Source organism: Macaca mulatta, chromosome 11, assembly GCF_049350105.2.
Source record: "Macaca mulatta isolate MMU2019108-1 chromosome 11, T2T-MMU8v2.0, whole genome shotgun sequence".
Lineage (NCBI taxonomy): Eukaryota > Metazoa > Chordata > Mammalia > Primates > Cercopithecidae > Macaca > Macaca mulatta.
The window spans coordinates 72,375,184-72,391,955 of record NC_133416.1 but is presented as its reverse complement, the minus strand read 5'-3'; the positions used below and the strand labels follow the sequence as shown (position 1 = coordinate 72,391,955).

General features: G+C 34.0%; 1 protein-coding gene across 1 annotated transcript in view; it reads right to left on the bottom strand.

The window, feature by feature from the left end:
• LEMD3 (LEM domain containing 3) overlaps positions 1–16,772 on the bottom strand; it is a 78,612-nt gene that overhangs the window by 23,574 nt on the left and 38,266 nt on the right. Inside the window, exons 2-4 of the mRNA NM_001258094.1 lie at positions 13,579–13,616; positions 8,615–8,681; positions 6,039–6,106 (exon numbers count right to left, since the gene is read on the bottom strand). Coding sequence (NP_001245023.1) covers positions 6,039–6,106; positions 8,615–8,681; positions 13,579–13,616 — 173 coding nt within the window. The remainder of the gene's footprint in view (positions 1–6,038; positions 6,107–8,614; positions 8,682–13,578; positions 13,617–16,772) is intronic.

Below are 16,772 nucleotides of genomic sequence, written 5' to 3'. Positions count from 1 at the left end.
ACTGCCAACCAAGAATACTGTGTGTGTGGGCGAGGGGGTCAGGGGAGTAGTATATCATACTATTAAAAATGGCATACAATGTGAGACTTATGAATTGTTTATTTCTGGAATTTTCCATTTAATATTTGCAGACCATAGTTGACTGGGGGTTACTGAAACTGTGAAAAGCAAAACCATGGATAAAGGGGACTACTACGTATCCAGAAAAACCACCCTTCAAAAATGAAGAAATAAAGACTTTTTCAGAATAAAAGCCAAGGGAGTTAATCATCACTAGAATTGCTTCATAAGAAATGCTAAACTGAGTGCCAAGTTAAATGAAAGGATGCTACCTAGCAATGCAAAAGCATATGAAAATATAAAGCTTGCTGATAAAGGTAAATATATAGACAAAATCAGAATATGTAACACTGTAATGGTGGTATGTAAATCACTTAATTGTGATATACAATTTAAAAGACAAACGTGTAAAAAACTTTATAAAAATATGTTGATGATACACAATATGCAAAGATGTAATCTGTGACATCAATAATATAAAGAATGAAGAGAGATATAAGTAGAGACTTTCCATGTGACTAAAGTTAAGGTGTTATCAGGTTAAAATATCATTGTGAATATAAGATGATTTATATAAGCCCCAATAGTAACCACAAATGCCTACAAAAGACACAAAAAAGAAAATGAGAAAGAGATCACAGCTTGTCACTATAAAAACAAACAAACAAAAAAAGACACACAAAAGAGTAAGACATGAAAAAGGGGACAAAAAAAGCTATAATACAGAGAGAAAATATTTAATAAAAAAGGCAATATAAGTCCTTCCCTATTACTAATTACTTTAAATGTAAATGGACTAAACTCCCAAATCAAAACACACTGAGTGGCTGAATGAATTAAAAAAAAAAAACCTCCAATTTTATCATGTATACACCTTAGATTTAAGCACACACACAGGCTGGCAGCCAAAAGATGAAAAAAGATATTCTATGCAGATAATAACTAAAAAAGAGTAGGGGTAGTCATACTTATATTAGACAAATTGTTGACTTAAAGGCAACATGGTGAGATCCTGTCTCTACAAAAAGTTTAAAAATTAGCTGGGTGTGGTGGCACGTGTCTGTAGCCCCAGCTACTTGGGAAGCTGAGGTAGGAGGATCACTTGAGCCCAGGAGTTTGAGATTGCAGTAAGCTATGATCTCACCACTGCACTCAAGGCTGCGTGACAGGCCTAGACTCTGTCTCAAAAAAAAAAAAAAATCATCACATGAGACAAGGAAGGACATTCATTATATAAATGACAAAGGGGTCAATTCATCTGAAAGATTTAACAATTCTAAACATATATGTATCCCACATTAGAGTACTTGATTATATGAAGCAAACAATGACAAAAGTGAAGGGAGAAATTACAGCAACACAATAGGATGTTTCAATACCCCTCTTTCAATAATGAATAGAAGATCAATAAGGGAGCAGAAGACTTGAACAATGATTATAGATCAAATGGATCTAACAGAAATATACAGAAAATTCCATCCAACAGGAGTAGAATACACATTCTTATCAAGTGCACATGGAACATTCTCCAAATTAGATCATATATTAGGCCACAAAAATTTTAACATATTAAAGACGACCAAAATCCTACCAAGTATCTTTTCACACCACAATGAAATGAAACTAAAAATCAAGAGCAGAGAAAAACTGAGAAATTCACAAATATATGTAAATTAAACAACATTCTCCTAGAACAAGCATTGGGTCAAAGCAGGAATCAAAAGAAAAATTATAAATTTATTAAGATTAAAAAAATAAAAAACACAACCTAACAAAATTTATGAGAAGCAGTAAAAGCAATACCAAGAGAGAGGTTTACAGTGGTAAGACTATGTTTAAAAAAAAAAACTCAAATGAGAAATCTAACTTTACATCTCAAAGAACTAAAAAAAGAACATACTAAGCCTAAGGTTAGCAGAAGGAAGGAAATAGTAATAAAGATTGGAGCAAAAATAAATAGAGAATTTAATGAATCAACAAAACTGAGAGTTGGTTTTTCGAAAAGATCAAAATTGACAAACCCTTAACTAGACTCAGAAAAAAATCAGAATTCATTTCTGAGTTTATTATCTATTTTATTAAAGAAGAATTAATGCCAATCCTATTCAAATTCTTCCGAAAAATTGAAAAGGAGGAAACACTTCCAAACTCATTTTATGAAGCCAGCATTACTCTGACACCAAAGCCAGACAATGATACTATAAGAAAATTACAGACTAAAATCCCTGAGATACAAAAATCCTCAAAAAACCCTAGCAAACTGAATTCAAAAGCACATGAAAAGGATCACACACCAGGATCATATACCTCAGACACAAAGATAGTTCAATATACAAAAATCAAAATTGAGTATGCCACATTAATAGAACAAAGGATTAAAATCACATGACCATCTCAATAGATTCAGAAAAAGCATTTGATAAAATTCAATATCCTTTCATGATAAAACCATTTAATAAAGAGGAATAGAAGGAAATTATCTCAACACATTAAAGGTCATACATGGAAATCCTTAGCTAATATCATACTCAATGGTGACAAACTGAAAGATTTTCCTGGCCAGGCACCGTGGCTAATGCTTACAATCCCAGCACTTTGGGAGGCTGAGGTGGGTGGATCACCTGAGGTCAGGAGTTCAAGACCAGCTTGGCCAACATGGTGAAACCCCATCTCTACTAAAAATACAAAAAAATTAGCCAGGTGTGGTGGCACACACCTGTAATCCCAGCTACTCAGGAAGCTGAGACGCATGAATCACTTGAGCCCAGGAGGTGGAGGTTGTAGTGAGCAGAGATCATGCCACTGCACTCCAGCCTGGGCGACAGAGTGAGACTCTGTCTCAAAAAAAAAAAAAAAAAGATTTTCCTGTAAGATCAGGAAGAAGGCCAGGGTGGCTATTTTTCCCATCTCTATCTGTCATAGCACTAGATATCCTAGCCAGAGCACTTAGACAAGAAAAAGAAATAAAAGACATCCAAATTAGAAGGAAGTAAATTTATCTCTCTAAACAGGTGACATAATCTTATACATAGAAAGCCCTAAAGATTCCACCAAAAAAATCTTGTTAGTTGGCTGGGTGCAGTGGCTCATGCCTGTAATCCCAGCACTTTGGGAGGCCAAGGCAGGAGGATAACTTGAGTCAAGGAGTTTGAGACCAGTCTGGGCAACACAGTAAGACCCCTGTCTCTACTAAAAAAATAAAATAAAATACATATATATATATATATCATATATATATATATATATATATATATAATTAGAATAAATAAAGTCAGCTAAGTTGGAAGATATAAAATCAATATACAAAAATCAGTTACATTTCTATACACTAACAACAATCAATCTGAAAAGGAAGTTAAGAAAATAATCCCATTTACAAAAGCATCAGAAAGATTTAGATATTTAGGAATAAACTTTACCAGGGAGGTGAAAGACTTATACACTGAAAACTACAAAAAAAAAGCTGACTGAAATAAAAGACACAAATAAATAGAAAGACATCTCATGTTTGTGAATTGTAAGACTTAATATTACTCAAATTACTATACTACCCAAAGCAATATAGCAATACAAAATCCCAAAAGCGTTTTTTGCAGAAATAGAAGACATAATCCTAATATCCATATGGAACCACAAAGGCCTCACGCTGACTTTAAAACATATGACAAAACTGCAGTAATCCAAACAGTATAGTACTAGCATAAAAACAGACATAAATGGACCAGTGGAACAAAATAGAGAACCAGAAATAAAGCCACTGATGTATGATCCAACAATCTTCTACAAGGGTGCCAGACTACGCAATGGAGAAATGACAATCTCTTCAATACATGGTGCTAGGAAAACTGGATTTCCACATGCAAAAGAATCAAACTGGACCTTTATCTTACACCATACACAAAAATCAACTCCAAATGGATTAAAGACTTAAATGTAATACCTGAAACTACAGAACTCCTTGAAGAAAACACAGAAGAAAAGCTTCTTGATGTTGATACAGGCAATAATTTCTTGGACATGACACCAAAAGCAAAAATAGAAAAATGTGCAGTAAAAGAAACAGTGAAAGAGTGAAAAAGTAACCTATGGAATGGGAGAAAATATTTGCAAACCATGTATCTGACAAGCGTTTAATATGCAAAATGCATAAGAAACCCCTACAATTCAGTAACAAAATAACCGAATTTAAAAATCAGCAAAGAACTTGAACAGCACTTCTCCAAAGAAGATATACAAATGGTCAACAGATAGGGTATTACATATATGTTGTATATATGCTATATGTACACACAGATGTATATGTATAGAAATGGTATATGAAAAGATGTTCAACATCAGTAATCATCAGGGAAACATAAATCGAAAATACAGTGCGCTATAAGGCAAATAAATGGTAAGGATGTGGAGAAACTGGAATCCTACTATACTATTGGAGGGAATGTAAAATGGTACAGTCAGTATGAAAACAGTGTGGAGGTTCCTCAAAAAATAAAAAGTTGAACTACCATATTATCTATCAATCCCACTTCTAGGTATTTGTCTAACAGAATTAAAAGTAAAGTCTCAAAGAAGTATTTGCATTGCCATGTTCATTGATGAATTATTCACAATAGCCAAGAGGTGGAAACAATCTAAAAGCCCATCAACATGACTGGATAAAGAAAATATGTGTATACATACAATGAAATGCTACTCAGCCTTAAAAAATGAAGGAAATACTGTCATGTTACAATATGGATGAAATTTGAAGACATTATGCTAGGAGAAATAAGCCAGTTACAGGACAAAAATTGCAGGATTCAACTTATATGAGGTATCTGTTAATCACACTGATGGAGGCAGAAAGTAAAATGGTGGTTGCCAGGGATATGGGGCAGAGGAAAATGGGGACCTGCCATGCAATGAGTATAGAGTTTCAGTCATACAAGATGAAGAAGTTCTAGAGATTTGCCATACAAGAATGCACATATAGTTGTACTGTATACTTAAAAATATGTTAATAGATTTCATGTTATGTATTTTTTACCGCAATTTTAACAAGAGAATGGGAGGCATGAAATTTGTATGGCATGACTTGTCCACATTCAAATGCCAGCCACCTTCCAGGGATCAACATTTCCATTTGCAAGAACTCATATCTTTATGAAATTATCTTTATGGAACTGGACTGACAACAAGCTTTCCTATATGGTTTTCAAATTCCACTTTCCACTTCTGAGAAATCAGAATGACATTTATCCATCTTTAATCTTCTAGTACCTTTCCTTTCATTAAGATTTTCCAGAAATTATTTACAGTACTTGAGAAAATTGAACAGCAAGTTCTCTTAGTATTCTGAGAAGAAACTGATCTGGGACAGAAGATTTTAAATAAATGGTTAGATGTTTACCTGCTTTCTTACATGCTACTACTCACCTATCTCAATTTCCCTCTGACCAATGTTTCTTTGTACCCTTTCCAAATTAATATGCATTCTCTCATAGAGAATGTTCTAAAACAAATTAAAAAAAAATTGAACAGGTGGCTCACGCCTGCAATCCCAGCACTTTGGGAGGCCGAGGCATGCGGATCACCTGAGGCCAGTAGTTTGAGACCAGACTGGCCAACATAGTGAAACCCCATCTCTACTAAAAATACAAAAAACATTAGCTGGGCGAGGTGGTGGGTGCCTGTAATCCCAGCTAACTTGGGAGGCTGAGGCAGGAGAATCGCTTGAACCCAGGTTGTGAACGTTGCAGTGGGTCGACATCAGCCATTGCACTCCAGCCTGGGGAACAAGAATGAAACTCTGTCTCACAAAAAAAAAAAAAAAAAGTTGCACAATTTCACCTTCTCATAACTGCTCATATTACACCAAACAGTAGGTCCAAGCTTTTAACAGTACAATTAAAATAATCAAATATATGATTCTTACAAGTAGCAATGATTTATATAATTTTTTAAAATATAGCTATTAAAATTCTAATTTCACTGCTTACTTTTAAATACGCAGCTGCCTCTTGAACAGAAAGCGTTCTTTGACTAGAACTGCCACATTCATGATCTCCTGGAAAGATTAGCATATCATTAATTTTGAATCAGTACTCTCTTAAACACAAGAAAACAAACAATTCAAATATTTTATATATTATACAATTATAGGTTATATTATTATAATCAGTAAACAAAGAACATGAACAATATTATTTATACTTTCTAGAAGCGATTCCAGTAAGAATATAAACAAAGAAATTCCAGTAAGAATATAAACAAACAACTACCCTTACATTAACTACAACTTTTAAATGCATTTCAGTCCAAACGGGAACATATCTTTTTCTTATAGTCCCAACTAAATTGTAAGCTGTTATAGGAACTATGTCACACTGATGCCTATCCACAGATCTTGGCACACAAGACGCCCTCCAGAAATATGTATTATTCCTAAAAGGGAAAAAATTCAGCAAATTCATTGTGCTAACTTATTTTACGCATCTATTCTTAAAGCTAATCATTTAAAGGTTCAAGTAAGTTTGAATTTATTAATGAATTAAAGTATGTGCATTTTCAGAGTATAACTAATCCTATCTTTAGCAAGGGGTGTACATGCCTTAAAAATTGTTATAACATAGCCAGGTGTGGTGGCGTGCATCTGTAGTCCCAATTACTCAGGAAGCAGAGGCGAGAAGACAGCTTGACTCCAGGAATTTGAAGCTGCAGTAAGCTGTGATCACCCTACTTCACTTCAGCCTGAGTGACAGAAAAGATCTTGTCTCAAAAAAATCTTAAAAAAAAAATTGTTATAACAGATCAACAGGGAAATCAGGTACAAGTTTCCACCTATGATCTGGTTTCTACAAAGGGATGTGCTACATATAAATCACTGGAAAACTACATTTATCTTTTATTTTAATTGTTGATAAGAAGAGAATTCAGAGCTTTTTCTTTAGACTGTAAGCGGTTATTAGAAATAAATTATCCTCATATTGAACTCCAATTGTCACGTTTTCCCTTCCCTGTGTCTTTCAAGTAGTTTTGTTAACATGAAAGTAGAATAATTAAAGTAAAATCCTTGGCAAATGTTTCTAAAATATAAGTTGCCATGTTCTTATTTCAGTTTTGTTCAAGTAATTATTTTAATATCAGTAGCTATAAAAAGGGGAGAAGTACCTGTTAAATGAACAAGTCTTGAAAGTTTATTAGTGCATCCTCAGAGATGTAGATCCCATAGATTTAGAGCAGAGGTCTGCAAATTACAGCCCATGGGTCAAATCTGGCCTACTGCTGGTTTTTATAAAGGAAGTTTTATTGGAATACAGCCAAGCTCATTCACTTATGTAGTATTTATGGCTGCTTTCATGGTATAACATAACTGAGTGGTTATGACAGAGGCAAACTAATCTACAAAGCCTAAAATATCCACTATCTGGCCCTTCACAGAAAAAAAGCTTGCTGACCCTTACTCAAGGGGAAGGAATCTTATCTTTAAAAGCACACCAGATTATGCTGATTTAGCTGGCCATTAACCATACTTGATAAAACAATGCTACAGAGATACCTGTAGAAGCCTGTGTTAGCAATATCCCTGGCTAGCACAACTAGCATATACTTAACCTATCTCTGAGTGCTACAGTATAGCAAATAAATGTCATTAGCTTGCAGTGTGTGAATGACAATCAAAGCAAAGAAGGCTTTTGGCAATATAATACAGAATTAAAAGCTTAAAAAATTGACCAGAATTAAGCACCTAATGGACAAAACAAAGATAGATGAGAGAATGGGAAACTGTCAGGATCCTAAATACTTCCATTCAACCAGAAAAGTTCCACATTTACCTATAGGCTGCTACCAATAATCTGGTTTACACAAAAGATCTGCTACATAGAAAAGTTTGAAAACTGTATTTTTCTTTTCTTATGACTGCTTACAAGAATCCAAGTCTCTTCTTTCAGATTATATGTAAAATAAAAATTTAAAAAGAACTAAAAAAAGGCAATAGATAAGCTGCTACTGCAGTTTATATGTGCTAAACTTGATACCAATTCATCTATAATAAGTTATTCCAATTTCAGACAAGCTCACTACCTTAGAGCTCTCAAAGAATTGCTACGAGCAGAATACGAGGAAAATGCAATGAATCAGGAGAGAAAACTGCAGGAGAATAAATTTACTTTATCCAACAGAATGATACCTATACAACAAATAAAATCTGCATTTGTATATTTAATCCAATATTTTAGTTAATTCATTGCTTACCTAATTCCTCTGATACTTAAACTTTCAGGATTTTTTGTTACTATTAATGCAATAAAGAATTTTATCAACTTTATAACTATATGATATATATAAATATGTATATATATATATAACCTCTAATACAGATGGAAGACAGGAAAAAAGCCTTGATTAAATACACATGTAAAAATCAAAAATCACTTTGTATAGGTAATAAAAACTTCTAAAGAAAAATATTCCACAAATATAACACTGGACTTGGAAAAAGATTTTCTACTAATAACATGCTACATACATTTTTCAAAACATTTTTAGCAACTACAAAAGTTAAAACAATTACCTGCAAGCTGTGCCAATCGATCATGAAGCTTATACAATGTGTTCATCATAAGAATTTTTTCACTTTCCTAAAATTAAAAGAAGTTATTATGAAATACCCAATTCCAAGAAAAAAAATACACCAAATAATTCTTATTCAAAAAGAAAAAGCAGTAAAATTTAAAATCATAGAAGCCACACAATCTGAAAGGCAAATTCATATTTAAGTAATGGGCACCATATTTTTAAGAAACCTTAATCTAAGACTCTATTGCTCTAAATATTTCACTTTCTGGAGAATGATTTAAAAATTGGCATAAAGTTAGTGCTAAAAAAGGTCTCACAGACAATAAACTCCATCAATCACCAAAGCAATGTTCCCAACCCCCTCTACACAATGTATTCTTATGTAAACTGCTCATATGAGACTGTTTTCTTCATCAAGGCTGCCCCCCTTCATGTCTTGTTTTAATCTAACTCAACCACATAAAACTAAGGGAATGAGGTGCCCCTGTATAAACTTATGAACCATTAAAATGAAACAAACATTCAACAAACATCTACTAGGAGTTAAGAACTGTTCTCTCAGCAAAGCGAGAGTCCCAGTGAACAAGATGGTTCCTGTTCTCAAGGGCAAAAGACATATTAAAAACTGTAAAGTAATACAGAAGATTCTCTTCCCTCCTCCTTCTGTAAATACAGAGGAAGGGAGGGAGGGAAGAGAATCTATTGAACAGAATATGTGAGTTTGGTTTCAAAGGAAAAAATAACAGATCAGCATTCTAGGCAATCGGAAAGACCCTTAGCAAGGGCATGAAGGTATGAAAGCATTAGTTATATTTCTTACATAACCAGTAGCCTAGTTTGATTCTGCAAACTACTAGAAAAGTTGTTTAGTATTAACTACCAGACAGCCTTGGATAGGAACACAGAGAGTTTGACTTCATTCTGAAAATTTAGCAGGAGAGTAAAACAGACTTGTACATCAGGAATACTATCCGGCCAGAATGTAGAATGTATAGACTGGCCTGGAAGCAGAAATAATTGTATAAAGAGTCTAGATAGAGAATTATTGCAATGGTACAGCCTAAGCACCTGCCAAGTAGTCTAAAGCAACAAGACCCCCAATTTAAGAGCAATTACGATCAAGAGGGACTCATATAAATGATGGAGGAGGGTAGGTTGGGGAAGGGGTAATAGCTTATTGCACTATCTAAAATAAATCCATGATTCATCAGGGGGCTCTGTCTTTATTATTTTCTGTCTTCCTGAAGTTTCCAACAAAACAGATTTACTGGATGAACAGATTATGGAGCAAATTGAAGCAAGATATAAAAGGCTGGAAAAATAACATTTATATGTCTAATAACATGCAACCTCATCCACTTATTTTGTGGTGTATGTTCAGGGACAGAAGAGAACATGTTTGCACACTATGGGTGGCATGCTTTTGTCATTGCAGATTTAATCAGTTATACTAAGAAGAAAACTCATCAAAAGTGCCAAGATCCTACCACCAGAATAGCTGGTTTTATGTCAGATGGTTGACTGAGATAAGTTACTTATTCATTCAGTTTACTACTTGCCTTCCTATATATATATATATATACACACACATACATATACACATATATATATATATAGCCTCAACTTTATCTTATTCAGATTCTGAATCAAGCCAGTCCTTACCTTCACATAAGAACAAAAATTCAAACTGCAAAAATTAGATATCAAAAAGTAAGAGTAGGCCAGGTGCGGTGGCTCACATCTGTAATCCCAGCACTTTGGGAGGCTGAAGCGGGTGGATCATGAGGTCAAGAGATCAAGACCAGCCTGGCCAAGATGGTAAAACCCCGTCTCTACTAAAAATACAAAAAACTAGCTGAGCGTGGTGGCATGCACCTGTAGTCCCAGCTACTCAGGAGGCTGAGACAGAAGAATCACTTGAACCTGGGAGGCGGAGGTTGCAGTGAGCGGAGATCAGGCCACCGTACTCCAGTCTGGTGACAGAGCGAGACTCCGTCTCAAAAAAAAAAAAAAAAGTAAGAGCAGGGGCTGAAACTCAGGATTCTGAAATCTAAGCATTTTGATACATTAAACCACAAAATCATTTTTAATAAATAACTTCAACATAACAGGATGAGTAGGTGTTCCAATGATAGTGTAGCTTATGGATTGTGACACATAAAACCAAGGTGAATCTAGTTAAATTTTGGGATTAAAGTAACAGAAAGTTTCTTTCTTTTTGTTTTATATGTCCTATCATACCCTTCCTCACTCCCCTTTCAAAAACAAAACAAAATTTAAACATTTGGCATCTGTCTTCTGATTACATCTTTAATAAACATAAGAGGGACCTGGGAATAAACTTTAGCTTTTGATTCACAGATATTACACAGGACTAGATAAGTACAAGCAACAACACTTAACCAGATGGAACTGATCTCATACTGGATAACACACACACTGTTAAATTCTCATACAAATAACGTAAGAGCTCAGAAAGCTCAACTATAGTTTTTTACAAGAATTATCGTTCCAATGAAAATTTATTTAAGGCCGGGTGCAGTGGCTCACACCTGAAATCCCAATAGTTTCAGAGGTTGAGCCAGGAGGACTGCTTGAGCTCAGGAATTTGAGACCAGCCTGGGCAATGTGGCAAAACCCCATCTCTACAAAACAATGCAAAATTTAGCTGAGTGTGGTGGTGTGCACCTGTAGCCCCAGCTCCTTGGGAGACTGAGGTGGGAGGATAACTTGAGCCCAGAAGGTTGAGGCTGCAGTGAGTCGTGATCATGCCACAGCACTCCAGCCTGGGTGATAAAAATGAGACCTTGTCTCAAAAAATAAATAAACAAACAAACAAACAGAGAGTTTAAATGACCATGTATATACTAGAAGGGCCTTAACTGCTATCCAAATGGCCAACTAAATTATAATCTAAATAGGTGTTTATGATATATATATATACACACACATACTATTTACTATCTATCTATCTATCTATCTATCTATCTATCTATCTATCTATCTATCTATCTTTACAGTCTTGCTTTGTCACTCAGGCTGTAGTAGAGTGCAGTGGCATGATGATATATGTTGTTAAGTGAATGAATACATTTTGAGAAAGAAATAGAAAGGTTTTGGTTCAATTATCTTTAGTACAAGTACACTAAACTAGCAGTAAATCTGAAAAGTATACAAATCAACTTTTAAACTTACTTATTGGTTTACAGTTTGATTATACTCTTCTTCCACTTTGACTGCTTTTCAGATTGTCTCCTAATATTTCAGCTTAATGTCTAACTACTGGCTTCCCTAATCATTCTGCAAACTAGTTAAAGTTCCACAAGTAAATACATAAAATAAGCTTTCGAATAATCTTTCATTAAATAAAGGCAATTTTATAATTTGAATTAGCTACTTTATAATTGTCTGTTTTAGTAAGGGCCAGATTATTGTTTTTCATTTTAGAGGGAGAAAAATCCATAGGGTGACTCTATCCAATTTTCTCATATATTATCACCATTAAATATTTCCCTCTTTAACCCTCAGCCAATTTTCTCTTCAAGGATATTTTAACTGTTTGCATTATGTCTTTGATTAAATAATAATGAATTTTGACACTTGTGATATGGTTTGGCTCTGTGTCCCCACCCAAATCTTACCTTGAATTGTAATAATTCCCACGTGTTTTGGGAGGTAGTGGTGAAAGGTAACTCAATCATGCATGGGGTGGCTTTTTTCCCCATGCTATTCTCATGATGAATAGTGAGTAAGTCTCACGAGATCCAATGGTTTTATAAAGAGGAGTTGCCCTGCATATACTCTGTTGCCTGCCACCAGGTAAGATATGACTTTCACCTTCTGCCATGATTGTGAGGCCTCCCCAGCTGAACTGTGAGTCAATTAAACCTCTTTCCTTTATAAATTACCCAGTCTCGGTAAATCTTTATTAGCAGCGTGAGAACAGACTAATACAACTTGGCAAGGGGCCCTGTACAGAATGAGCATTTAATATAAGTAAACAGCCACTATCTTCATTATAATTATTACTATTATTCAGAAGTTCAGAACTTCAGTTTCCTCCTTGGGGAAAATTAAACAGAAAAAATAGTCTTCTATTTCCAATGTTCAGTAAGTATACTGTACCAAATTTAAATTATGACACTGTAGCACTGTTACACTTAATAATGCAACTGAAAAAGCCAACTTTGTTTTAAACAATTATCACCACAATAGAATATTACTAATCATTTCAGAGTTCCACTTTAACAACAGAAAGTAATATTCTATGGATGTGATTACACATTATTACACATCCTTCAGTACAACAAATAATGTTTTCTATGCAAGTCTACATAACAGTTCCTATAATTAAAAATTAACAACTAATTACGAGCTTAAACATCTTAATCTCTGAAGTCCCTGTAATGATGGGTAAGTGAAAAATATTTTTACATAAATAAGATTTAGGTTAAAATTAGTATTATAGCACTCTTTAAAAAATTAAAGAAATAGCCTGAAGGACATGCTGTCTTTCTAAGTCCTTTTGATGGTCGAATAGGCATGCCAATATGCAGAAGATCCAAAGAGATAAAATGAGGGCAAAACGGACAAAAACTGCTAAGGTATCCAACAACTACAGGCAATAGGTATACTTTTAAGTGTAAGATAAGATCCACTGATGATATGCCACTCCCATTTTACTTGGCAGTTGTCTTTTACAGTAAAGCGATAAACAGTTCAGCTCTTAAGAGAAAATCTGTGTCAGATTTAATTATACTACAGTTAAGGAACACTCAGAATAAGAAAGCCTATTGTTTTAGACTAAAATAACCCTAAAATTACTATTTTTTACTTGATAAAACCTATTGTTTTAGACTAAAATAACTTTAAAATTACTTTTTTTAGTTGATAGTATTCTAATGCTTTTATCATATAAAACATGACATGAAATTATCAGTACTATGATCATTTACTTACTTGTATTTTTCCAAATGTTTCACCAAAGGGGTTTTCTACTATCAAGGAAAGAAAAAAAGAGAAGTATTAGCATCACTTAAGAATTAAAATCCCCCAAACAAACTCTCTGAAATGCCAGCATGTACTTTGCTAAAACTGGATATAAATATGCAAACCAAATGTAAACAAACTGGTGATAATAATGGTTTGGGAAGTAATTTTTCAGACTTACACTTATCATTCTCACTCTGAATTAGTGGTTTTTCTCATAATCACTGAGATCAGGTGCTCTGGTGTCACAGAAGCTGAGTTCATGTCCCAGCTCCACCTCTACCACTTATTAGTAATGTCTCCTTGAACTAACATCTAATTAGCTACTCTAAATTGTAGTTTCTTCTTTAAAGGAGTATGGATAACAATGATACCTACCTTATACAGTTGTTGTCAGAATTAAATGAGATAAACAAGATAAAATGTTTGACACAGTGTCAAGCACTTAATATGCACTCAATACACACTATTCATTATTATTACTGTTAATGACTATATCATTTGTTTCCACCTTAACTTGATTTCACTTCAAAATATAGAGTAAGAAGCAGTTAACTACTGAAAGAAATCTATAAGATGCTTTAAAACTGAATAATTCATTTAGAATTCTGACTTCTAATGATTTTTTTAAATCCACCTTCCTAATCCTTGCTAACATCTGAAAAAGTGGCAAGAAAAAAAAAATACAGATCGAAGTAACTAAGCATTAAGTCTCAGTATTAAACAATTCCAAATGCCCAATAAAATATTACATAATAAGGAAAGGATTTACCACTTTCTATCCAACCCCTATGCCCCTCCTTCACCTCTAAATTAAGATACAAAAATGTTTATGGCTGAATATGTAGCACCTCTCAGGGTTTTTATTCAGAATCTTCTCCTTATCATTTTGTTTATTTTAATATCACATACAAAAATATTCAAAGCTTTCAGATACCTGTAAACTTTTATATTTTATATAGACTATATATCTGTATACTCCAGGTTACGACTAAGACTAACTGATCTCACAAAGTAGTTCACACTGACCAGGTTTCCTTTCTGAGATGCTTTTCTATTTTTATTTGAGAAAACAGGAAGTCCCATAGGAACCAGGAACTGCCTGATTCTAAGAAAGTTCATGTGAGACCAGCTTAACAAGGTACAATAAAAGAGCAAGGAAAAAAAAATGTATCCTGTTATCATCATAAGGGATCTTGCTAATGGATTTTTAAACGATGTTTCTCTATACATCAAAGGATTTTAATGTTGGGAAAGAAAAAGTTTTGAAAGATATTACAGAAAATCAAAAGTACTCAAAAGGGGAATATGGAGAAGAAATAATATAGCTTCAAGATTAAACAAAATGTTAATGATCAGAACACATGGACTAAAAAGATACCCTTTTTAATAATACTAATTTTTCAATGTAAACATTGAACAGCTATATTTAGCTCAATATACTACCAAAAAAATGCCTTATCATTTGGCCAAATGACAATAAATTAGCCAAACAATATGAAGTGTAAGAAGTATTTGCTCTTTATAAGAACAATTCTTAAAAATATAAGTGTGCAGTTCCAAAAAGAAGTTTTAATGTCTATGAAGAAAAGCCATGCTAGTATTGCTTTTTTGATTATATGCAAAATTACTTTTTGTTAAGACTATCAAATGGAAAATCAGCTCTCTGAGTAGCTCCATAAAAGCGTAACTGTAAATTATGAATGTTCACCAGACTGCTCTACTGTGGGCTTCTCAAGACAGGGAGTGTGTTATACACATGTGCATGCCCAGAACCAAGCATAGTACTAGACACACAGTTAGTGCTTGAAAAATGCTGGTAGTGCTATCTAGGCACTCTTCTTTATTTCACTTTGTGCTTTAACACTGAAGCAAAAGTGTTAAATTCTGCAGGAAGCTGGAGGAGGGTATGTTCTGAGCTACTAAGAAGGGAGAGGGATAGGATAACACAGAAAGCTGAAGAGGAGGAAAACAATTTTGCTGAAAATATTGCTCTGCTCCTAGTATCCTTCTAGATTTCTGCCTCTTGCCTTGTAGTCTAAAATACCTGGAGTATAACATACCTAAAAAAGCCAAGAGTATACTTTCCGCCCAACAAAACTTCCGTTAAATTTTTTTTCCCAAAATGCTCATGATAATCGCCACCTATTAAATGAACAGAGACCTATTAACAACAGCAGAAGTAAAACATGTCATTGGGGTTAAGTTTTTACAGGAAAACACCACCCCAAAACAGCAACTCTAACAAATTAAAAGCCCTCAAAGTTTTCAAAGTATCTTTACACATTTTTTTCCTTTCCCCAAATCATTTCAGTATTTCTAAAAACATACCAATATCTTCTATCACATTCAAATTACCTAGTCTTTAATGGAAACAACACATACTGTTACCCCTAGTGAAAATATGTAATACCCTATCCCAATTAGGTAACTGAAGAGAAGAAACCTTGTTTCAAAAGCATCCCACAGCAAAAATTTGCCACTTCATTCATTATTCAGTCAACTAGGGAGAGAAAACTAGGGAGGGACCTGAGAGTGAATTACAGCTCTTATCTCTTATCCTAGAGCAATGATAATGACGAGATGGTACTTCAAAATTTACTCTTTCATCCCCTAAAGGCAAAGCCTTGAAGCCATTTTTGATCTGTTGTCCTCCTTTAACCCTACACTCCCAACAGTCTCACTATTGCTTTTTTGGACCTTTCTTCTTCAATACTTTAATTCAGATTATTTCAAGCCTCAAATATACCAAACTTTTCTTTGTAAATGTCCTTAATATTTTGACTTCTTTTCCCTTTAAACTATCCTAATAACTGTAAAAATCAAATTCCTTAAATGTTTCATTAGAACCCTCAAAATTTTCCAATGGTTTCTAATCACACTTTGTTGCAAGGAACGAATTCTTACCTTGTGATAATTGCTTATAAGACACACAATGCTTCTCCTCCAAATCCCTCCCTCCACACCCCAACAATTCCAAAAATGTTACTAGTTTTACTGGTCTTTTCTCAAATGTAAACAGGTTTCCATCCTCTTACATAGAAATAAAATTTATCATCTGTTATGAATTCTCAGATAAAAAGGAAAAACTTGCGAACACATCTATACTTTTATAAACTTCAAAGTATATGCTTTCCTAGCTTAAGAGTCCCAAGCATATGCAG